This window comes from Chelonoidis abingdonii, chromosome 3 (assembly GCF_003597395.2).
Source record: "Chelonoidis abingdonii isolate Lonesome George chromosome 3, CheloAbing_2.0, whole genome shotgun sequence".
Lineage (NCBI taxonomy): Eukaryota > Metazoa > Chordata > Testudines > Testudinidae > Chelonoidis > Chelonoidis abingdonii.
Genome location: NC_133771.1, coordinates 124885207 through 124909647, shown reverse-complemented (window position 1 = coordinate 124909647; position 24441 = coordinate 124885207). Strand labels below are relative to the sequence as shown.

The 24441-nt window shown below is 43.5% G+C and overlaps 1 protein-coding gene across 2 annotated transcripts in view; it reads right to left on the bottom strand.

Moving 5' to 3' along the window:
* The window catches only part of TULP4 (TUB like protein 4), a 300603-nt gene that overhangs the window by 8461 nt on the left and 267701 nt on the right, over nt 1–24441 (bottom strand). For both annotated transcript variants that reach the window (XM_032793337.2, XM_032793346.2), the window contains 7 exons: nt 21504–21728; nt 16434–16668; nt 15807–15951; nt 14073–14217; nt 12522–12615; nt 9281–9424; nt 567–3142 (listed from right to left, as the gene is read on the bottom strand). In XM_032793337.2, coding sequence (XP_032649228.1) covers nt 567–3142; nt 9281–9424; nt 12522–12615; nt 14073–14217; nt 15807–15951; nt 16434–16668; nt 21504–21728 — 3564 coding nt within the window. The remainder of the gene's footprint in view (nt 1–566; nt 3143–9280; nt 9425–12521; nt 12616–14072; nt 14218–15806; nt 15952–16433; nt 16669–21503; nt 21729–24441) is intronic.

Here is a 24441-nt window from a genome sequence, read left to right as displayed (position 1 = left end):
TGCTATTGTTCACCCTTCATTGGGAGCGATTTGGGGTTTGGAGGGAGACTGGTTGCTTGCCCACATCTCTATTTCTCCTTCCTTATGTATTTGGAGAGAGTGTGTGAGAGACAGCGAGAGAGAGAAAGTGAATGTATACTGGGATTCACTAATGGTATCAAACTAGCTATCATGAGCAATTTCTAACTTGAGATGCAATTGGAGTTTGCAGTATTAAGGGCAAAATTATTGGATTTTTCCCTATAATGCTGCAAGTTAAGACTGTTACTAAAAGTACATTTCTTTAGGAGTGATAAGTAGTGAGATTAAAAGAGGGTCTTTTCCTGGGTCTGACAGGAAAAGGCTATAAACATACTTTCATTATATATATGTAAATGCTGAACCTCATTCTTAAAAACTGCTGATCACAGAGCTACCAGCAGAACTAAGAAGCTCTTTATAGAAGCGCAGGAAGATTTGTGTACATTAGAAGCACAGTGCAGCACCCCCTCTCTGAGATATGGGAGTAGAAGAGAGTCTCTTTCCCCCCAGGAAGCTTGTCACTGCAATTGCTGCTGCCATCCTACCTGTCGTCCTTCCAGCTCAATCTGGAAGTTTTTTGCAGACTCCTGGGTCACCCGTCCTCCAAAGTCCAGCTGATACACTTGTGTCGCCTCGTTCCACAAGGGCTGCTTGTTGGCCATCACGTACACAAAGCCCTGGCTTCCCAGCCTCCCATCCTCCTTTTCGTTGGCCTTCCGGCACTTGAACTCATCCAGCTCACTGGCTGTCCTCAAATTCCTTTTGGTTTTCCATCCCTTTTTGCTTCCTTGGCTCTGGTTCATCAGTTCATCCCCACTGATAAAAAGTTCTGGCTCACTCTCTGAACTGTCCTGAAACTCATTCGTCTTGTTCAGCTTCTTTGACTTCAGCTGGTCCTTCTGGCTCTTGATTTTCTTCTTCTCCCTTCCGAGCCTAGGGCTGGATATTAGGGAGTTGAAGTCAGTCAGTGTCCTTGCCTCCTTTTTGACCTTGCCCTCTGTGATAGCCTGCACACTTCCTTCCTCAGCTCGACTATCCAGGCGCTTCCGGTTCTTCTTCCCAAACTTGTCTGTCCGTTGAGGAATGGGACTTTCTGTGAGGGAGAGAACCTCCTGGAAGGTGTCTGCTGTCTCCACCATTACTTCTGTGCCCACATGACCCTGAAGCTCTGCTGGCGGTGGAGACATAACTGGCTTCTCCACCACTAGAAGTGGCTTGGGGGGCAAAGTGCCTTGAGAATTCTGTACAGGTGGGCATGCACTGTAGGAATTCCATGGGTGCAAGGCTATTGGTGGCAGCTGTAAACTAGAGCAAGTGCTACTTCCTGGATACATGGGTGGCAAGGGGCAATAGGAGAAGTTAGATGGATAACCTGGCTGAAGTACTACAGTTGGCTCTTGTTGTGCAAACTGTGTTGGGGCCAGAGCATCTTTGGGGGAGCAGGGGGCCTGGATTCCCTGGAGAGGAGGGGCACTGTAGCTTCCTGGATAAGGTACTGCAACCCCATAACTCATCTGGAAAGTGGCAGGGGGACTGGTTGGAGATTTGGGGGAAACAAATGGCACTCGAGACATATCAAGATGCTGAGCTTGACCAATTAGAGGAGCAGGTTTGAGAGGGTTGGGCACTGAACTTTGAGCTGTCCTTTCCTGAGGAACCCATATCTCCTCACTCACCATAGGGTCCCACTGGTATGGGGGTGGCTGTTTCCCACCAACAGTAGCCTCTGTCAAGGCTACAGGCATGTGCCTTATCGATTTCTCCACTGGACAGTGCTGAGAAAGTGCCTCATCTTCTGTGAAGGCAGAGTTGATATAATCTGTCCGATCACGAGAGTTATCAGGTGGGCTCAGCAAATTGTATGAGGACTGGGAGGCCAAGGGCGAAGTACTGACTGAGTGAGCAATGACAGAACTGTGCTGGGAACTGCTCCCAGTGGTTACGTCAGGCCTCATACTGCTAATACTGGAAGTGCTGTTACTAGCATTGGCATTACTGATGTTCCCACCACCGCTGCTACTCGGGTTGCTGTTACTGCTGCTGCATTGACTACAGGTGTATAAAGCTGTCGGTGCCCTCTGCTGGTACTGTGCTGTCACAACATTGCTCTTAGGTTTTGATGGATGTTGTAAAGTGGCTCTTTGGCTGTCGACCAACTGAGCCATTTTCAGAGCTGCCTCTCTGCTGTTTCTCCGCAGAGTAGCATGGATAATACTACTGTCCAGCCTCTGTGTGATGCTACGGCCCTGTGACAGCTGGCTGGCAATTTCTGGGTAAGGTGGTGGATCCCCAGTCGGTATAGAATAACGAGGAACTGTCAGCCTATTCAGGGTAGCACTGGAACAGGGCTGCTGGATTTTCTTCTCTGCTGCTGTAATCCTTAAAGTGGCAGAGCTGCCGGGACCCGGCAGGGTATAAGTATTCAGCATCCTTGTTCGAGGCCGGCACACCTCTTCAACGTTCCCACTGCTATCAAAGGTCGTTATTCGCTCGTAGCCAAGAGGGGTCTGATAATGTCCTGCTGGATAAAGAGAAAAGTCTCCCTTTTTCAGACAGAGATCCATAGGTGGCTGGGGCGGGACAGGTGGGGGAGGCGGTGGTCCAGTGGGAGCGGCTGGTATGGTTCCAGGGTAAGGAGGGGGCGGGTTCATTTTGTTCAGTTGTATTTCTTGTGCAGTGCTGAAGACAACAGCGTCCCCTTCTGCCAGCTGCTGCACTGGCCGTAAAGTTTTTGCCTTTTGGTGATGTTCATGGTCTCTGTCTCCTTCTCTGTGATCCATTATCGCCATCTGTATTGCACCCTGCGGTTGCAGGGATAACTGAGGCGGTGCCTGGATGATGCGCCCCATTTCCACTCCTCCAAAAATCACCTGTCCCGGATTGGAGTACCTGCTTGAGACTGGGTACTGCACTGTGCTATCACCTGCGTGCTCTGTCGTCCCCACTGCTGTCGTCTGATTAGTCAAGACATCCAACTGCACGTTCTGATTGGCCAACAAGGACTGAACCAGTCCTATACTCTGAGTCGGTGACATAGCTTGCGCTGAGCTGTGAATAGGAGCAATAGGGATATTGACGGTGCAGGCGGGGTTGTTCTCAGGGACTCCAGATGCTCCAGTTACTGCAGTAAGAATGTAAATAAACAGTTTAGAGACTGTTATAATCAAAAAGAAAAATAGGAGATTATTAGATTCCATCCTCATGCGCTGCAAAATAACTTTATTTTATCTGTGCTACTGGCAATCTGGTAATCCATATTATACCATCATTTATATTCCAGCTAATGACAATCATTTTGACCCTGATCCGGCAAAGCACTTAAATATGCATATAACTTTAGGCAAGGAAGTAGTCTCAGATTAAAGTCAATGGGACTACACATGGGTTTAAGCATTTTGCTGGGTTAGGGCTTTGTACAGCGCCATAAATTTATGTGGCAATTTCCCAACAGACAGGAAGGCGCAAACTTGTCATCTAAGGTAGACAAGTATCAGAGGGGTAGCCGTGTTAGTCTGGATCTGTAAAAGCAGCAAAGAGTCCTGTGGCACCTTATAGACTAACAGACGTTTTGGAGCATGAGCTTTCGTGGGTGAATACCCACTTCGTCGGATGCATGGCAAGCCATTCACAGTCTTTGTTTAATCCTGAGCTGATGGTGTCAAATTTGCAGATGAACTGAAAGCTCAGCAGTTTCTCTTTGAAGTCTGGTCCTGAAGTTTTTTTTTTTTTTTTTTTTTGCTGCAGGATGGCCACCTTAAGATCTGCTATTGTGTGCCAGGGAGGTTGAAGTGTTCTCCTACAGGTTTTTTGTATATTGCCATTCCTAATATCTGATTTGTGTCCATTTATCCTTTTCCGTAGAGACTGTCCAGTTTGGCCGATGTACATAGCAGAGGGGCATTGCTGGCATATGATGGCGTATATTACATGGTGGACGTGCAGGTGAATGAACCGTGATGGTGTGGCTGATCTGGTTAGGTCCTGTGATGGTGTCGCTGGTGTAGATATGTGGGCAGAGTTGGCATCGAGGTTTGTTGCATGGATTGGTTCCTGAGTTATAGAGTTACTATGGTGCGCAGTGTGCAGTTACTGGTGAGAGATATGCTTCAGGTTGGCAGGTTGTCTGTGGGCGAGGACTGGCCTGCCACCCAAGGCTGTTGAAAGTGTGGGATCATTGTCCAGGATGGGTTGTAGATCCCTGATGATGCGTTGGAGGGGTTTAGCTGGGGACTGTATGTGATGGCCAGTGGAGTCCTGTTGTGTTTCTTTCTTGGGTTTGTCTTGCAGTAGGAGGCTTCTGGGTACACGTCTGGCTCTGTTGATCTGTTCCTTATTTCTCGTGCGGTATTGTAGTTTTGAGAATGCTTGGTGGAGATTTTGTAGGTGTTGGTCTCTGTCTGAGGGGTTAGAGCAGATGCGGTTGTACCTCAGTGCTTGGCTGTAGACAATGGATCGTGTGATGTGCCCAGGATGGAAGCTGGAGGCATGAAGGTAGGCATAGCGGTCGGTAGGTTTTCGGTATAGGGTGGTGTTAATGTGACCATCACTTATTTGCACCGTGGTGTCTAGGAAGTGGACCTCCCGTGTAGATTGGTCCAGGCTGAGGTTGATGGTGGGGTGGAAGCTGTTGAAATTGGTGGAATTTTTCCAGAGTCTCCTTCCCATGGTCCAGATGATGAAACGATGTCATCAATGTAGCATAGGTATGAGAAGGGGCGTGAGTGGACAAGAGCTGAGGAAGCATGTGTTCCAGGTCAGCCATAAAAATGTTGGCATATTGTGGGGCCATGCGCGGTGCCCATAGCGGTGCCACTGATCTGGAGATATATATTGTCATCAAATTTGAAATAGTTGTGTGTGAGGATAAAGCCGCAGAGCTCAGCAACCAGTTGTGCTGTGGCATCATCAGGGATACTGTTCCTGACAGCTTGTATTCCATCTGTGTTGGGGATGTTTGTGTAGAGAGCCTCTACATCCATGGTGGCTAGGATGGTGTTTCTGGAAGGTCACAATGCATTGTAGTTTCCTCAGGAAATCAGTGTGTAGTCACGGAGATAGCGGGAGTGCTGGTGGCATAGGGTCTGAGTAGAAGAGTCCACATATCCAGACAGTCCTTCAGTGAGAAGTGCAAAGATGCCGAGATGATGGGGCGTCCAGGATTTCCTGGGTTTGTGGATCTTGGTGTAGTAGATATGAATAAACCCTGTCCGGGGCTCTAAAGGGTATGTTGATTTGTTCCGGTAGTGTAGGGAGTGTCCTGACTAGATGGTACAGTTTCTTAGTGTATTCCTCAGTGGGATCTGAGGGAAGTGGCCTGTAGAATTTGGTATTGGAGAGTTGTCTGGCGGCCTCCTTTTGGTAGTCAGACCTGTTCATGATGACAACAGCACCTCCTTTATCAGCCTCTTTGATGATAATGTCAGGGTGGTTTCTGAGGCTGTGGATGGCATTGTGTTCTGCACGACTTAGGTTATGAGGCAAGCAATGTTGTTTTTCTACTACATGCATCCGACGAAGTGGGTATTCACCCACGAAAGCTCATGCTCCAAAACGTCTGTTAGTCTGTAAGGTGCCACAGGACTCTTTACTGCTAAGGTAGACAAGACACAGAACAACCGTTCAGGAAAGGGAAGACTGAGTCTGTTACTGGTGAGGACAATGATTCATGGAAATAGTGGATTTTTAGGGGGCATTTGAAGGAGGAGACAGAGATGGACAAGAAAAGTTAGAGTATTGCAAGAGCATAGGACAGCATGGTAAGTTTGACAAAGGCAACAGTACCACAAGAGAAATGGGAGGATCATAGAGAGCAAAAGAGTGGGATGAATGAAATGAAACAGATATGCAGCTACAGTCACTATGATTGCCAGGTATTGGATTTGATGCCGTAACAGACAGGAAGCCAGTGAAAGGATTCAAGGATAGGGTAATGTGGTCAGAGGACTGGGGAGGGAAGATGACTTTAGCAGCAACATTTTGAATAGACTGGAACTGGGATAGGTGAAAAGCCAAGTGTAAGAGAAAATTACAATCATCAATGTGAAAGAGGGACCAGGTGTGAATGAGGGTTTAGCAGTGGAGATAGTGAGGAAAGAATAGATTTTGGTGATATTCACTAGAAAGCAGCAACAAGACATGGGACTTGATCCAGCTCCCACTGAAATCAACAGCAATGTTCCCATTGACTTCAATGGGAGCAGGATCAGATCATTAGCGAGAGACTGACTATAGCGTGAGGAGAAAGAGAAAGAAGAGTCACTGAGATTTTGAGGACAGGAGACAGAAGAGATTATAAGGCTGTCAATGGAGACTGAGAAAGGAGAAGGTGCAAAGAGGTCAGGAGGTAAAATAAAGGGCCATATTCTTAGCTGATGTAAACTGCTGTCACTCAATTGATTTCAGTTTACACCAATGTAGGGTGTGGCCCAAGAATTTCAGGACTGAGCTTGGAACTAGTGGTGCTGCTCCTAGAGGAAGTGCTTATCGGTAGCCTGTGATGCAAAACTGGGTAGATGGGGAGAGGTTCGGGATAGAGGAGTACATTTGGAAAACACCTACATAAATGTTGGTTGCTGAAAGTAAGGAAGTGAATGAGAGCCCAGAGTCATAAGGGACACCAAGAGACTGAGGGCGCTGAGGAGCCATTGAACCAAAAGAGCACCAATTCACAGAGGTGAAGAACAGAATGAAAGTAGATGGGAGAAGAAATAATGCTCTACAGTGCTGAGGGCAGCTGATAAATCACAACGACACATGAGGATTAGTGACCTTGGCCAGGACTGTTTCAATGGAGTGGAAAGGGCAGAAGCCAAATCGGGTACCTCCTTTTCATTTCTGGCAACTCCCCAGGAGCTATCAACTGCCCTCCTGCTTCCCTCAGACCATCCCAAACCACCAGATATCCTCCTGTCTCCCTCTCAACCCCTCCTGTACCCCCAACCAAGCCTCAACTTGACAGCCTCCTACCCAAACACATTCTTGCCCCTATAGCCCCTAAAGTCCTTGCATCCTCATAGGATTATCTTGGAAAAGTTTTTTTTTCTAAAATGTTGTTACCTTTGGATCAGGGACAGAATTAGTGAATGAGAATGGAGTGCGAAGAGGGGGATTAGTGGTTGGGACAGTGATGTGAGAAGGGAAAGATAAGTAGTCAAAATGAAAAGAAGTAGCTGAGTTAAAAGGAAACACATGGTGCCAACAAAAGGAAATGAAGGCAGAGAGGGAAAGAAAAAGCTAAGAGACTAGTTTCATCACCACTGCAGTGAGTAAGGGAGTCAAGTCATGTTACGTGGATTAAGACAGAAGCCTTATTAGACTCTCCCCTTTGTTAGGCTTCACCTTTATACAGTGTAATTAAATCTGTACCAAAGTACAAGCACAGGTTTGATTTCCGGCAATATCTAAATGGACAGTATGATAAGCAAGGGATAATTGTTGCACAGTTACCCCAAGAATCTTGCAAACTTCCCTGACGATTCTTCTTAAATAAAGGACATGAAGGATGACTGGTGCATTAGAACTGGCATTTGTATATAACATTTGTCTCCATGATGATTACAATGTATGATACCCATGGAAAGATGGGACCAAATCAAACCATAGATCTATCTAGTTTGGATTACTCTAGTCATGGCCAATACCTGATTCTTTAGAATATCTGTGCAAAATTCTACTCATCCACTCACTAAGAATAACTTTTGTTCTGATAGCATTAGCTTTTTCATCAACATCAATCATCATGGCAAAGGGTAGGTGAGTAGATTTTTGTGGCTGGCTTGGTATATTTTCAGGGCAATTCTGCCAGGTTGTTTTAGAGGAAGGGAAAAAGCTAAAATAAACAAACAGAACCATAAAGTATCTGGCCAGCTGTGCAAACTATATGTTTGGCTTGTCATACATTTTTTCTGATGGCCACAGGTTATCAATCTAAGCCCTGAAGCATAAGATTTGATTATCTTAGCTTGAACAGCTTTATATGTACTTTACATTCATCCTAGTAAAATTTCCATTTACCATCATGCTGTCAGATATCCCAAAGTGTTTAAATCTAGCAGGAGTTTCTCACATTCCTCCATGGCTTTTTCCGAATTGATTTTTTGCATAATATGCAAATTAAATCAATTCATTGTTCATTTTCCCTTCAAAATCATTAGTGGTTATATTAAACTTGCCCCTGGGGCACCTCGCTATTGACTGCTCTCCAGCCCAAGAGCAGCTGTTTACTATTGCTTTAGTTCCTAGTGCTTAAGCACTATGTAAGCTACAAGATGTTCTTCATTACCTCATGGCTATTTATTTTCCTTAATAGTCTCTTATAAGAGACCTTGTGGGAAGCTTTTTGAAAATCTACATAAACTCTATTTGCTATTGGTTTGTAATTTTTCAACTTTCTTCCATACCTTACTCCTTAAAGAGACTTGAGTCTCCATGAAGTCACACTTTGGATTCCCCTGAAATGTGACCTTGAAACAGAAATTTCCCCATTGCCCTCTACACTATAGGAATGCTGCAAACAAAGTAATTTAAATGTTTTGCCGCTGCACCAGTCTCTTTATTGGCTTCATTTTATAGAAGGAGATCCTGGTGCCTCCACCCGCTTTTATGTGCCATGTCTGCATCCTCAATTCTGCCTGCATTGCTGGGGTCTACTATTATGTTTCTCACGTCTGGGCAGGATGATCATGTAAATATCCTCCCAGATTATAACATTAAAAAGAGGCTACATGAATATTCCTGCCATCCTTGTAATCATAATTATAAATAAAAAACTGAATGATCATATCACATTTCCCAGTTAGGCAGAGTCTTTGCTGCTCTGGGAATCTCAGCTGCTCTCAAACCCAAGCATCTTGCACAGCGGTGCTGTGTGCTGCTGCTGTCACATCACAAGAATGGGTCTGAGAGGCTTCTACAATATTAGTTCCCCAGAGATGTATATAAGGGGAGGGCTTCACTCTATGGAAAATTCCTGTACAATTTAATAGAGGATGTTTAGCTTTCTGCTGAACTTTAAGCAATGGAATTCTTTCATAGGGATGTAATTCTCTAATAAATTCTATAGGCTTTTAAAAGCAATGTCTGTAGAACCCTTTTAGTTTCAATCCTATGAAATTCTATAGGACCTTTCCGTAAAAGGAACTCAGAGAATGGGGACTTGCTCTGTTTGTTTATTTACAGGAGTGGGGCCAGAGAGTGAAAGAATCTGTCCTCAAAACTAGCCAAGCCCACAGAATGGTGCAGACACTGAATTCAACCTCACCTGGTAAATCATCTTCATCTTCACTGAAAACATTGGGGTTGAAGACAGGCAGGTTAATGTAGTCCATGGAAATCTTACGCACTTCAGGGAGATAAATAGTCATCTGTCTGGGTTGGAGATGCAGCAAACTGGTTTTATAAATCACTTGGAAAGGGGGAAGAGGGGAAACAGGAAAAATACTTGTTAGATAGAGAGGCTAAAAGAAGATCCAGAGTTCAACAGAACAGAAAACCAAGAGAAATCAATTCAAAGCAGAGAGTAGGGCTGGAATTGATTTTATGTAGTTTGGTTAATAGTACTTGTGTTTAACCAATCATGAAATACATTACGGTAGCAGGACTTTAGAGGTGGCTCCTTGCTACATGGAAGTTTTCTGGGATTGTTTTTTTAGTTACTCGTCCTTAACTAGAGGCAGCATCACTTTAGTTATACACTCTATAGGAGTTTAGATCTACACAAATATTGAATCTCTACATGTCAGTACAAAAGGCTATTGGAGCCAGTTAATATTTTTCACTGGATCAAGGAGAGAAGGAAAAGGGTTGTTATCACCTCGTAAAGGATTTTTTGTCCTGTTTCCACCTAAATCTCACTAGGTAAAATTATGAGGGTCAATCCTTGCAAATACAGGGGTTGTAAAAATATTGTTATGTAAGCTTTTGGGGGGGCATGGCACTATATATAAATAATAATAATAAAATGTAGGGAACATCCCATACAGTTACGCAATAGCGCTCCTTAGTCAGGACAAACACTGCTCCTATCCCAAGCAGAGGAACTCAGGACGCTTGTTAAACATAGCCCAGTGACGAGCATGGCATTAGTACCTAGGACATCAATAGCAACACTCAGTGGGTGCAGGACTGAGACCTAGTTGAATTAGATAGGTACTATTTTGTAATTTCATTAATTCTTCCATGACACGAGATGAAGCCCTGGCTGCAATGTAAAGCTACCCTCTTCTGGCATAAACTCCGAACACTCTTGCCCTGCCGAGGAGGTTAATCCCCTCAGAGGCACATTTTCCCCACTGGTACAGGGTGGTGCTATTTGCACCTCTCTTGTGCCAGCAGGAGAGTCAAGCCCTGCATTAAATAGTAGTTACTTTAAGACTCCAGTTCAGGGTGAGCAGGCTTTAAAGAAAGATTCTTCTTCAAATAGTTGCTGGCTAAGGTGCAGTTCTGCAGAAAAGGACCTGGGGATTACAGTGGATGAGAATCTGGATACGAGTCAGCAGCGTACCCTTGTTGCCAAGAAGGCCAACGGCATATTGGGCTGCATTAGTAGGAGCACTGCCAGCAGATCAAGAGAAGTGATTATTCCCCTCTATTCAACACTAGTGAGGCCACACCTGGAGTATTGCATCCAGTTTTGTTCTCCCCACTACAGAAAGGATGTGGACAAATGGGAGAGAGTCTAGCGGAGGGCAACAAAAATGATCAGGAGGCTGGGGCACATGACTTACAAGGAGAGGCTGAGGGAACTGGGGTTATTTAGTCTGGAAAAGAGAAGAGTAAGCGGGGATTTGATAGCAGCCTTCAATTAGCTGAAAAGGGATTCCAAAGAGGATGGAGCTCGGCTGTTCTCAGTGGTGGCAGATGACAGAACAAGGAGCAATGGTCTCAAGTTGAAGTGGCGGAGGTCTAGGCTGGATATTAGGAAACACTATTTCACTAGGAGGGTGGTGAAGCACTGGAATGGGTTACCTAGGGAGGTGGTGGATTCTCCATCCTCAGAGGTTTTTATGGCCCGGCTTGACAAAGCCTTGGCTGGGATAATTTAGCTGGTGTTGGTCCTGCTTTGAGCAAGGGATTGGACTAGATCAAGGGTGACCAACCTGAGCCTGAAAAAGAGCCAGAATTTACCAATGTACATTGCCAAAGAGCCTCAGTAATATGTCAGCAGCCCCCCATCAGCTCCCTACCCCCGCTCCCAGCATCTCCCACCCACCAGCAACCATCCCCACACCTCCTGATCAGCTGTTTCATGGCATGCGGGGGGGGGAGGAAGCGAGGGCATGACAGGCTCAGGGGAGGGAAGGGGTCGAGTGGGGGCAGGGCCTGTGTCAGAGCCAGGGGTTGAGCAGTGAGCACTCCCCCAGCACACTGGAAAGTTGGCACCTCTAGCTCCAGCCCTGGAGTCGGTGCCTATATAAGGAGCCGCATATTAACTTCTGAAGAGCGGCATGTGGCTCCAGAGCCATAGGTTGGCCACTCCTGGACTCTATGACCTCCTGAGGTCTCTTCCAACCCTAATATTCTATTATTCTATGAAATACATTTGAAAGCTAACAGCAATAATATCCCCTTTAGGATTAAATATTCACATTGTTGAGGCTTTCAACAAGAGATTCAGTGAAAACTCCAGAGATCAGTGAGATCCCTTTAAAAAGCTACTCTGTATAAAGCTTTCATAAGTAACAAAGATGTGGCCAAACCCAAACTCCAAATGGCCATGGGAAAGTTTTGATCTGGATCCAATTCAGAGCATTGTTGCCTGGTCCCATCTCTACTAAATAAGAATATACAATTAAAAAAGGGGGTTTTCAAAAGAGTTTTTAGATATTCCTATAACTGCTTCAGTTTCTTCACCCACACCCCAATTTTGCCACCCTTAATCATGCTGAATGGGACCTTACTCTGCTCCTACTGACATCAAAGGGACTGAACTTGAAGATAAGGCCTAACCAACACAAGGGTGGGAGAATAGGGCCCAAAGTGTATAAGTCTCCTTTCAGTGAGGCCAACCATTTTGCTGCCGTCTGTCTAAGCAAGAGAGCTGTGTGACAGTGCAAATAATTGAGTTCCCCCATTAAAAGCTCTGGAAAAGTTGCTGTAATATAAGATCTTTTTAAAATTATTTTGATATGTATAATAGGTGTTAGAACAGTTGTAAAAAATAACACATTTTTTTTAAATTATAGTACTTACCTTACAATAACTTAGAAACTCCCTGATTTCTGAAGTTTTCTAACTGGAAAGATTATTCTTTCAATCTTAGTTCAAATAACGGAACTGTCAAAATGGCAGGTTCTGGTTTGATTCTTAACGGATCTTTTTTTGATTGAGTTGTTGTTGAATTTAGGGATTTAAATTGCCATTACACTAAAACTTCCCTGTGACCGAGATTAACAGCATTACTGAAACAGCCTGTTCATCACTTTAAAGAAAATCAAAGGGAGTGTGTGTTTATTTGTTAGCAAGAGCTCAAGGTTGGAAAAATCAAGAGGGGTCAGTTTTACCTGCACCAAGGTTAGTTGGTAGGAAAGCAGCCAAACCCACAATCTTAAATTTGGTTCCCCAGATATTAGACGTGACCTGAGCAAGATAGTTGTGCTGCAAAGAAAAAAAAAAGGTTTAAAGTTTATTTGGCACCTACAAAATCATCAAAAGTAAATATTTGTTTTCAAAAAATAATACAGCACTGCTTCGTAGAAACTCTAATGAAATATCTACACGTAACTCACATACAACTATTACTGTCTGCTCTCTTCTGATCCTTACAAAAACATTCAGAGCACTAAAGCTATTTCAAGCATAAGACAATTTCATCTCATTCTCCTTTTTACGGTGGCCTTATGTCTGTAACCATCCACTAAATACACCCCTTCATCCAGGGCTTATTTTGCTACTGTCCCATTTTGCTATCTGGCCACCATCACAGTAGCTCACATGAATCAGATATATAGCAACCACACAAACAACTTAGTGGAAGACTTGGCATCAGGGAGAAGTGGAGAGCACTGCAGCTGGCCAGTAAGACTGGCATAGTTTTGATCCTTGCTTCTCCCACAGAACAGCACAGTGTATCATTTCTATATCTTTGCAGTAAACAATCACAGGATAGCATATAATTTTCTCATTGGATTTTATGTTTAAGAACCACTTAGTGAAGAATAAATAGTATAGAAAGGAATTATTAACAAGCATTTATACAGCATATTTGTCCAGAGATCCCAAAGCACTGTACCACAGTGAGTATCATTATTATATTATCATTTTAATTGATGGGTAAGTATCATGCCCAATGGACTTCTGCCCTATTTTCTATTGCTGCTATAAGTGATCCAGAACATTTCACAAGGCAAACATTACCATTTGCGTATTTTAAATACAGAAAATATATAAAGAAATACAAAAAGATAAATGTAGTGCTAGTGAAATGGGTGAGCTAGGCAGTCCTGGGGCATGGAGTGTTTCATTTACCCATGGACTATGCACAGCACAAACAGCAGAAGTGCTAGCTTCCCCAACATGGTGTTCCCACCATCACCTGGCAGAACCAATTGTGGAGGACGGGGTGGTTCTGTCCCCTGACCCATTAAACTCCTTTGTTTCTGTAGACTGACAACAAAGCTGGTGACTATCATGGTATTATGATATCAATACCTAGTCACAAAGAACCGAATAAGGACTAGAAAATAATTCTACATAGGCGATTTGACAGCCAAGAACATATCAACTGGAATTTAAAAGTTTGTTATATAAGGATTCCTAAGATAAATGGTTGCCTTTTAAAAAGTCAGGGTGAAATTGCAGCCCCCCATGAAATCAATGGAGCGAGCACCCTCATCATTTACCAGCTATTACTACACAATGCTATCTGAGATTCCACCAGTGTCTCCTATTATAAATGAAGAGACATAACTAGAATCTCAGATACCATTGCATAGTAACTCCATTAAAGGACGGACTTTCAACTGTCACCACTGGATATATATTATAAACTGTTGTTTCTGGAGAGAGAAGATATGTTTAGGTACAGATCTGGTAATTATGCAGTCATGCAATACCTGAGTGATATCTTCCAATGGAAACTCTCGTCGAGTTAGGCTTGGTGAACCAATAGAAGGTTTCCTTATTGGTAACCTTGGAGATCTTGATATCTCCTGAGCAGCTCGCGACAACTTTGGAGATTTGCGGGCATCTATATTAATTCTTCACGTAAAGCAATAATTAGAGTTATCAGCCACACACAGATGGACATACTTAACATTTCTGTATACATTAAGTACAGTGAAGAAAACTGGCATGTTCTCTTTAGGTGATGTAACCTACAGTAGAAAGTGGGAGAATTACACAAAGTCTGCTTAGTCTAATGGACAGAATTTTAAATTTTATGGGCAAAATTCAAAGGTAATGTGTAAAGAGATATAAATCAGATTCCGTTACACTGACTTAGATTCAGATTCCCTTAGAACTGATTAGTGATGCAAAAGGGAGGTTAAGATGATGCAATTTATACTCCACATAAAGGCATAAGAATATATTATTAGATTGCACTGATTTTAGAAAGTGTCCATGAGAACATAAAGAGGATACTTTGGCTACTGGACACCTATACCACTAGTGCAAACCAAGATTTCACAAACTTGGTCAGTGGTCCACTGAGCATAAAAAAAATTACTTACGCCTCCCTCATGTACGTAAACATTGTAAATGACGTTCCAGAGTGAGAGTCTGAGGGGGTGAAAAGGGCCATCAGTGGAGAAAATAAGGAAACAAATGTAACACAATGCATGCAGGTAGACCCTGGATATGCAGGTAGCCTTACTGATATCAACAGGGCTCCAGGATTCTGCCTGTGCACATGGCACTGGGGACCAGGACCCAGGTTTGCAGGGTCAGGCCCTGTTTGATGGTGAAATGCAAAACAAAAAGAACAATACAGAATTCTGTTGTGTGCATATATGTGTACCTAAGATATCACGTAACACAGAGCTGGAAAAATTTTTTTTCCTTTGGGTAGAATGCCCCTTCATTCTGACTAGTGGGGGCAATGTTTGCAGAGCACCTATCATAATGGGGCTCTCATTCATGACTGGGGCCCATAGGTGCTACTCCAATACAAATAATAATAATAATAATTAATAATAATGTTGAACTTGATGTAATTTTCTTTACTTTTTTTCTTCCCGTCCTGCAAAGCCTGGATGGACATTATTGCTGAATGAATTATCAACAATTGACAGCTTCTCAGAAAGCACATGATGAAACACTCACAATTTTTCCTCCGGTCACTGGGACAAGACAACTCAGTCGACAGATCTTTCTACATTTAGCACTTTCATTACAGATGCAAAATACTTTCTATAAAGCAAAAACAGATAACCCGCTCCACTCCCCTTACAGTTTCCATCTAAATATTGAGTGTGCATCTGGGTGCATTTTGGGGAGCGAACAGAACAGACTAAAGAATGAACTAGAGAAGCTACAGACGATTCCTTTGCTATCTTGGACATAGAGTGTGCCTTAGACTGTTTTTTCTGATCTGATTAGCTATTTGTGAGACGCAGACTAAGGCAGTGGAGTTTGCCTATTATTATTACAGCTTACCACAGAGAAGGTCTGAATCATTCTTCCTCAGAGGAAAAAAAAAAGCCTCTGAAAAGCTGTACTTTCACCAGGCAAATTCTTTCTCATGAAAGGCATTAGACCATCCCCCTTTATTTTAATATAGGTTGTGTCATGACAAGATTTAAAAAAGACCCACAGAAAAGAAGGAAAAATGCCCGAGAAACCATTACCTGGGGAGTTTGGGTGATTTGCTAGCTCGAGTGATTTTCGGAGATTTCTTCGCAGCCCAGTCATCGCTCAGTTCAATATCACTGGAGTCTGAGCAGTTGCAGCTGTCAATCACAGTGGAAATCAAGCTGTTTCCATAGATTTCATCTACCAAGACAGGCCCCAAAAAATGTAAGACCTATTTTAGAAACCTGATCTCAATTACAACTGTCAGTCATCAGGGGGAAAAACCAGTAGCTAAGATAAAAGTCTAGCAGGGAGTGTTTGCTGCCAAGTATAAACTCAAAATTTCCGATGGCCTGAATTCAGGGGAATAGTGTTCAATTGTATCAGGTGACTCCCAGACATTGATTGAAAAATATTTATTGTTAATTAGTGATCGACTCCTCACCAACCAGTCTGCAAGAAGTTATATTTTATGAACCAAAAGCCAACATGAAATGAGTTTGGTGGCTTGATTCTAGGCCACAGTGGAGACATTTTCACATGACAAAAAACAGCATTGCAATTGCTTCATGCTATACTAGTTATGTGGACAAAGAGGACTTTTATCTCTGACTTTCAATCTAAACCCTTTCTCAATAAGCATTTTTACAAATATGAACAATCCACTTATAAAAATATGATACCTGGTTTTCCATCGGTTTTAGGATCCATGATGACAAATTCTGGCCGCAGTTTGCTGATTCGGCGCCCTTTTAGGATAGGTACCAGTCCTCCTAGGTATTCCAAGTACAGCGTGTAGCATGGACCTCCGACCTCCGGATCATCTTCTGTCCGCTTCATTGTGCAGTGAAGCCTTTCATTGCCAGCTGTTGGATAGCTGACAAAATCTCTCATATTGTTGGGGTCTGGGATAGGAGGCTAAAGTGAATGGAGGGAGGAAAGAGAAACGCAAGTCATTCTTATTCTCTGGAGTTAGGTTGTTATATAATACCATCCCTACCCAGTGAATAGGGCCTGGGATAGCTCAGAATTAGCATAGATTAATGTCTGAGCTATTGAATCACCCACCACCAGGACGCACGTGCCTGCTGATTCGATCGGTAATTGTACACAGAATATAAAAGTTAGTTACAGTTTAAAAGGAAGGACTGTCTTGTGGTTAAGATGACACTGGACTGGGATCCAGGAAATCTGAGTTCAATTCCCAGCTCTTCCAAGACTACTTATGTGACCCCAGGCAAGTGAGTTAAGAGCTCTGTTGAATTGAGGCCTCAGTCTTTCTGCAGATCAGTTTTCCTTTTGTAAAATGGGGCTAATAATCCTTCCTTTGTCTGGCTTGTCTATGTAGATTGTAAACTCTTTGGGCAAGAACTGTCTCTGTATTTGTACAGTGTCTTGCACAATGCGGCTTTTGGACATTACAGTAAAACAAATACTGCTAATGACACAGAATCAACACTCCTCAGTTTGGTTCAAAATGAATATAAAGAAAAAAACTGAGCAGGACATAAAATAAGTATCCTTAACTCTGAGAGAAAGGCAGGTACCAGGTTAGTAGAGGTCTATTATACACTACATACCTTCTGAGAGCAAAGAATTACAGGTATAGTAAATCTTCTGCAAAGGTACCAGTTATAATAGAACCCTGCACTGGGATATTTCTGGGATTTCTGTGCACACAAATTACCTAATTAGCAGTACACAAAACAGTTTTTCATAAACAAGCATGATTCACAGTGTAACAACACTGCATTATATTATAGGCATGGTCTTCTCTCGTTTTAAATAGTGCTAGACTAACTCCATTGTCTACAATGTAGTTACTCTATATCGTTGGTATAAACAGAAGATGAATTGGACCCAAAAAAATTAAACAGGAACAAGAAAGAGATAAGATGCACCCGAATACATAAAATATACTACCTAAGGCCCAAATCATGCGAAGTCTGGCACATGTGAGAACTCTGCGCATGAGTAGCCTCTTAATGCTTGCTTTAGTGACTAAAATAAGTTTTTAGTCCATTTTGGGACTATTCACATGCATGTTTGCAGGACTAGGGGATAAGAGACATCCTACGGGAAAGAGGAAAGATTCATAGATTGCAATGCCAGAAGGGACCATTGTGATCATCTAGTCTAATCTCCTGTGTAACAGTCCATAGAACTTCCACAAAATAATTCCTAGAGCAGATCTTTTAGAAAAACATCCCAACTTGATTTAAAAATGACCAGTGATGGAGAATCCACCATGACCGTTGGTAAATTGTTCCAATGGTTAATTACTCTCACTATTAAAAAATTACATCTTATTTCTAGTCTCAATTTGTCCAATTCCAGCCACTTGATTGTCTTACACCTTTCTCTGCTAGATAGAAGAGAGAATTAAATATTTGTTCCCCATGTTGATATTGTAATCAAGTCACCCCATAACCTTTTCTTTGTTATGCTAAATAGGTTGGGCACCTTGAATCTGTCACTATAAGCCATATTTTCTAATCCTAAAATATGGTCTGGCAGGTGCAAAGTGACCTCAGCAATATAATACCAGCAGTCTGCAAAATATAGAGTTTTTAAGGGCATGGCTACACTTGCAGATGTAGAGCGCTTTGAGTTAAACCAGCCTTAGTAGCGCGCAGTAAAGAAAACGCTGCAATCTGTCCACACTGACAGCTTCAAGTGCACTGGTGTGGCCACATTTGCGGCACTTGCAGCGGCATTGGGAGTGGTGCATTATGGGCAGCTATCCCAGCATGCAAGTGACTGCAACATGCTTTTAAAATGGGAGGGGCGGGGTGGAGTGTGACAAAGTGTGTTGTGTGTATGTGGGGGGAGAGAGAGTGGGTTTTGGGGGGGCTGAGAGCATGTCAGCATGCTGTTTTGTAAGTTCAGACAGCAGCAGATCTCCTCCTCCCCCCCGCCTCTCTCTCTCAGGGCTGGTCTACACTATGTGTTTAAACCAATTTTAGCAGCATTAAACCGATTTAAAGCGGCACCCGTCCACACAACGAGGCCCTTTATAGCGATATAAAGGGCTCTTTAAACCAGTTTCTGTACTCCCCCCCAACGAGAGGAGTAGCGCTGAAATCGGTATTACCATATCGGATTAGGGTTAGTGTGGCTGCAAATTGACGGTATTGGCCTCCGGGCGGTATCCCACAGTGCACTATTGTGACAGCTCTGCGACAGCAATCCAGAACTCGGGATGCACTTGGCCGAGTACAACAGAAAAGCCCCGCGAAACTTTTTGAAGTTTTCATTTCCTGTTTGCCCCAGCGTGGAAGCTCTGATTCAGCACGGGTTGGTGATTGCAGTCCCAAATCCAACAAGAGCTCCAGCATGGACCCGTACTGGGAGATTTACTGGATCTGATCACTAGTGATGGGGAGGACAAAATCTGTACTATCAGAGCTCCATTACAGAAGACCGAAATTGCCAGAACGCATTTTGAAAAAAAATCTCCAGGCTCTGCTACAGAGTCCACAGCACCCAGTACTGTGTGACACAGCTGTAAACGGAAAGCCAAAGAATCAAGATGGGACGGGCTCATGGAGGGAGGGAGGGAGGTACTGCGGACTCAGCTATCCCACAGTCCCTGCAGTCTCTAAAAAGCATTTGCATTCTTGGCTGAGCTCCTAATGCCTGTAGGGTCAAACACATTGTCCAGGGTGTTTCAGGGTATATGTCATCAATTTACCATCCCCCCCAACCCCCCGTGAAAGAAAAGGGAAAAAAATCATTTCTTGACTTTTTTATATGTCACCCTATATCTACTGCATGCTGCTGGTAGACACAGTGCTGCGGCATTGAATAGCACCATCCTCTCCCCTCTCCCCCTGGTGGCAGACGGTACTGTACAAAAGGACTGATAGCTGTCCTCATCATCCTGCGAGTGCTCCTGGCTGGCCTCCGATGAGGTCGGCCGGGGGCGCCTGGGTAAAAATAGGAATGACTCCCGGTCATTCCCAGTAGATGGTACAGAACGGCTGGTAACCGTCCTCCTCATAGCAACTGGGGGCTGAGCTCCATCAGCCCCCCCCCCCATAGTGTAGACACACACACAGCATTCCACAGTAACGGCTTGCATGCTGGCTGTCAGAAATGGAGCTTTGAAAGGGCATCTCCGCATTCCTACAGGAGTTCAAAACAATGACAAGAGTGGCCTCTTGACTTAAGGGGATTATGGGACATTTCCAGAGGCCGATCAGAGCGCAGTAACGCAACACCTCGTTCACACTGAAGCCCAGGCGTTATAGCCAAGGCGCAGCAAACATTATTCCTCTCACCAAGGTGGAGTACCAGCAGCTGTAGCCGTGGAGTCAGAGCGCTCTATGTGCCTTGCCAGTGTGGATAGGGAGTGAGCTAGGGCGCCCCGGGCTCCTTCATTGCACTGTAACTTGCAAGCGTAGCCAAGCCCTTAGAGTGGGGTGGATAAAGCCTTTGTAGGGAGTCTTGGGGAATCCATCCCCTTTGTATTAATCTTTTTTTTTTTAAGTACTAGTACGCTGCATTTGATGCAATCTGTCACATTCTTAAAAAAAGGGGGGGAAAGTGACCCAAACCAAAATATACTGGACACACATCAATAAAAGAAGTACATGACAGAGGCGTAGCATGCCAAAGCCCTGACTTCCAGCTACTAATCAAAGAATTTAGTTCTTTTAAACAGGAAAGTATAAAAATGAGCACTTAGCTGTAGAAACTGAAAGGCACAAGAACAAAGCAGCAACTATAAAGCATCAATCAAGCTGCTGAAGCTAGAAAATAGGTGAAAATTGAAGCACTGAACAGCAGCACTTAAGAGGAGCTTCCAGTTCTATCCGGGGAAAGAGAAGAACTGAAGAATATGTGTTACCAGCCATTAGAATGGTAAATGATCCAATCACGCAGACCTTTGAGTTGTTCAAGTAGCTGTCATCTAACAGTGGCATGAGACTCACAGAGTGAGACTCTATTATAGTTGGTGTGAATCTATTATACCCTCCAGAAAAATCATTGTGAATATGGGTGAAATTAAATAATTTCACAGTCTGACTCTACTCTGGAAAGTGACTATTTACAAAATGGTACTTTCTTACATAGCAGACCCATTCCCTGTGTAAATCCAGAATCACATCTGTTGAAATTAAAGATGAAGACAAGTTTCTACTGCCATTCACTTCTGCTAGCCTCGCTGAGCCAAAACAGATAAGAGAAAATGAGCTAAATAGTATCCCTTCTTCTGTATCATCAACGGAATTGATTACCAAGTTCTAATCGCAGGGCCATTTGCTCAACCCCCTTATCTTCTAATTGTGCTCTCAATTACACTTGTGAGCAGAACTGAGCAGAATACCCAGATGTGCATAGAGAGCAGACTGTTACCTCACAACTCTGTGACATGAGGCCTCCTCACATGGAGCCCAAAATACCCATGTCTACCAAGAGACAATACAGTGAGGATCAAGGTTGCCACCAGAATAAGGTTCTTCTGAGTTTTTCTGAGAGAGAGAGAGCTAGTTAACCACAGGCTTTTCCTTTACATGCCATCCCTGAAGGAGACCTCATGGCCAAAGCATTCTTAGCCTTAATTTCTGGTTTTGATATGCACAAAAGCTTTTGATCCATTAGTAGGTTCCCTCCTTTTATCTTCTTCTTTTCTAACTGAAAATCATTGGGTGAAATCCTGGCCTCACAGAAGTCAATTAAAGGTTTGCCATTATCTCTTGGGAAGAGTTGGGTAAAGAAGAAAAAGAAAAGGCTGTGATTCCCTTTACCTTGATGGTTGGTATAAAGGCAGTGGTGAGGTATGAGCAGAGCCGAGGAGGCAGAGTCAGTTTGCTGATATCCTTGTCATCCCGCAGAGAGCTAACAATGGTCTGCTGGCATAGGAGCTGCAGGCTGGAGACTCTGTGCTCTACTCTGACAACATAGAGTGCAGGGCCAGAAGCCATGAGCAGGCGTGAGTCCCTGTGGCCCCAGCAAATGGAGATTATGGGACGCTGCGAGAAAGGAAGATTGCACAATTTAACACGAGAGGCATTTTCTCCCAGACACCTGTTCAGCAAGACATATATTCTGTAGTGCCAGTTTAATTTAGCACCAGCAGCATTGGCAAAGGCCTTAAAAAACAAGTTAAAATAAATATAACGGTGCATTATGTTACTGCTCTCAAAGGGAGCTAGTATACAGTAACACTGAGCATTTATTTTCAGTAACAATACTTTGCATTTACATAGCATTCTTCAGCCATAGTTTGCAAAGCTGTTTACACAGGTGGGTAAAGCATTCTTCACCCCGTTTCACAGACGAGGAAGTGAGTCCCCAAGTGGTAAGTCACTCCTTCAGAATCACTCACTGCATCAATAGCTGAAACAGGAACAGTACTCGGGTCTTTGGATTCCTCATCCAGCACCCTCTGTGCTACCAGACTACCTTGTAAGAGTTTTACAAAGATTTAATCAAACTTCACAACACCCAGACTTACTTGCTAAGTGGTATAACTCACATTTTCAGCTTGGAAAACAGACACTGAGAAGTTAAGCAACTCATCTAAGGGCACTCAGTGAATCAGTGGCACAGCTGTGATTAGCACACAAGAGTTCCTGCCTCTGAGTCCCAAACTGAAGTCATTACTCCATGCTACCTCCCCAGGATATATTTCCAGATGAAAATAAAATCTAAAGCACTAACATAAACAAATTGCACCTATTGCCTTTTACTCACCCATTTGTTTGTGGTGCTAAATGTCCAAATTGATATCAATAAAACACAAGAATAAAGAGTTAGAGGAGACTGGGTTGAAGTAGGTAAGCCCCTGAAAGGTACAGCAAAGACCAAATCAGGCCATCCTTTGCACTTCCACAACACAAGGACATGAAAGACTCACATGGGGAAATGCAGAACAAATAAAAGGAACCAGTTTTCAGATAGTATATCATCTGGCTGTGAAATTAATTCATGTAGCTGGATTAAAAAATAGACTGTATACTTTTATAACCACCAGCTTTTATAGCTATCTATACAAAGGATAACCTCATGCTTTAGGGTGTAAACTGATCCCCGTTTGTCAAATTTTCCTATACACCTCTTTGAGCTTACTCTCTCACACTGCTCCTTATGCAACGAAGGGGCTCTCCAGAAACATCTGCAAAGCCACTACCCTCTATCCTCCTTACAAGTCACCTCTGTCCCAATGCCTTCAAAACACTCTAGTCTACATGTCTGCCAGGCAGGTGTGCTGGGACAACTGCTTCCTGTGCTTCTCATAATCAACTCACTTACCTGTGCTCTCACCATGTTTGCTGTATTGATCTCTCGTCTCTCCTCTTAGGGTTTGTTTACACTGACATTTAGTTGGCAGCAAGCTGGGGTGTAAATCTACCCTGTGCTAGCCAGCTGTGCACTAAGCATCTGTATGGATCAGCTGCCGTGTGTGAAAAGTTCCCCAGTGTGTTTTGATCTACTCCCATTTCGAAGCACTGTGCACTTAGCACCATGGAGTCTTGATTCCGGATTGGGGCCTGTAGGTGCTCACACAATACAAACAAACAACAGGGGTGATAAAGAAATTGTTTTCTTTGGAAATAACATTGCACAAGAGACTACAGTGAGTGCATTGTAGACGATTATCCCTTTCTCTGAAACACCAGCTCCTGGGCCATTGCTGGGCACAAGCCTGGTCTTGATGGACTAGGTCCTAATCCCAGAAATGTCTAGGTTAGAGGTGGTGTTTAGGTAAAGAATGAACAGAATTTACTGAAAGGTTAGGTATACATTAAAGTGATCACTTAAAAATATCTTCAACTTCTAACCAAAACACACTGAACAAGAATTGAGCATGCAGAAGGCAAGCAGCAACAGAGAATTAGTCATCAGGAACACAAGGTCTCCATCTGAAAGATTTCGTAGTGTACAGATATCTGGTTTAGATCTGCTAAGAAGAAAATATTAATCTAGCCCAGAAAAAAGACTTTTCCTTGAGTTACAACTTCAGAATGTTTAAAAAGGAGAAACTGGGGCAAGATGATTTTACGTGAATGACAGACAGCAAGTGCAGCTGCTTCACACCACCTCAATGCTTATCATCAAGATAAAGGGGAGGATGAAGCAACTTTCTAAAAGAGGATTTTCCCTGCTGTGCCATCTCACCCTGGCTTTACATTTAAAGGAAAATATTAGTTTTAAGATGGGAGGATTACGATGAAGTACATCCAGACATCACACATACCCTCCTGCAGAGGTATCAGCCTTCAGGCTGACTGCTATGCAAATGGAAAACTGCAACAGGGGAACATTACGATTTTCACAGCAACCACTAAAGGCACTTTGTAGTGGACAATGGCACTTGTAATCCAGTGGGCTAGCTCAGGGCCACCCAGAAGATTCAGGGGGCCTGGGGCAAAGCAATTTTGGGGGCCCCTTCTATAAAAAAAAAAATGCAATACTATACAATACTATATTCTCGTGGGGGCCCCTGTGCAGCCCGGCACAAATTGCCCCACCTGCTCCGTACCCACAGGCGGCCCTCAGAAAAATAAACCTTCTGCATCTCGGCACAAACCCAGTTTTGAGAAAACTTCTTTACAAGGTATCACTGTTCTCAGCATCAGCTAGTGCTAAAAGGCATTAAAGCTCATTAAAAGGGTTGGACAAATATTTTCCGTCAAAACTTTTTCTGGATCGAAAACTAGGAGTTTTTAAAAAGCAGAAAAA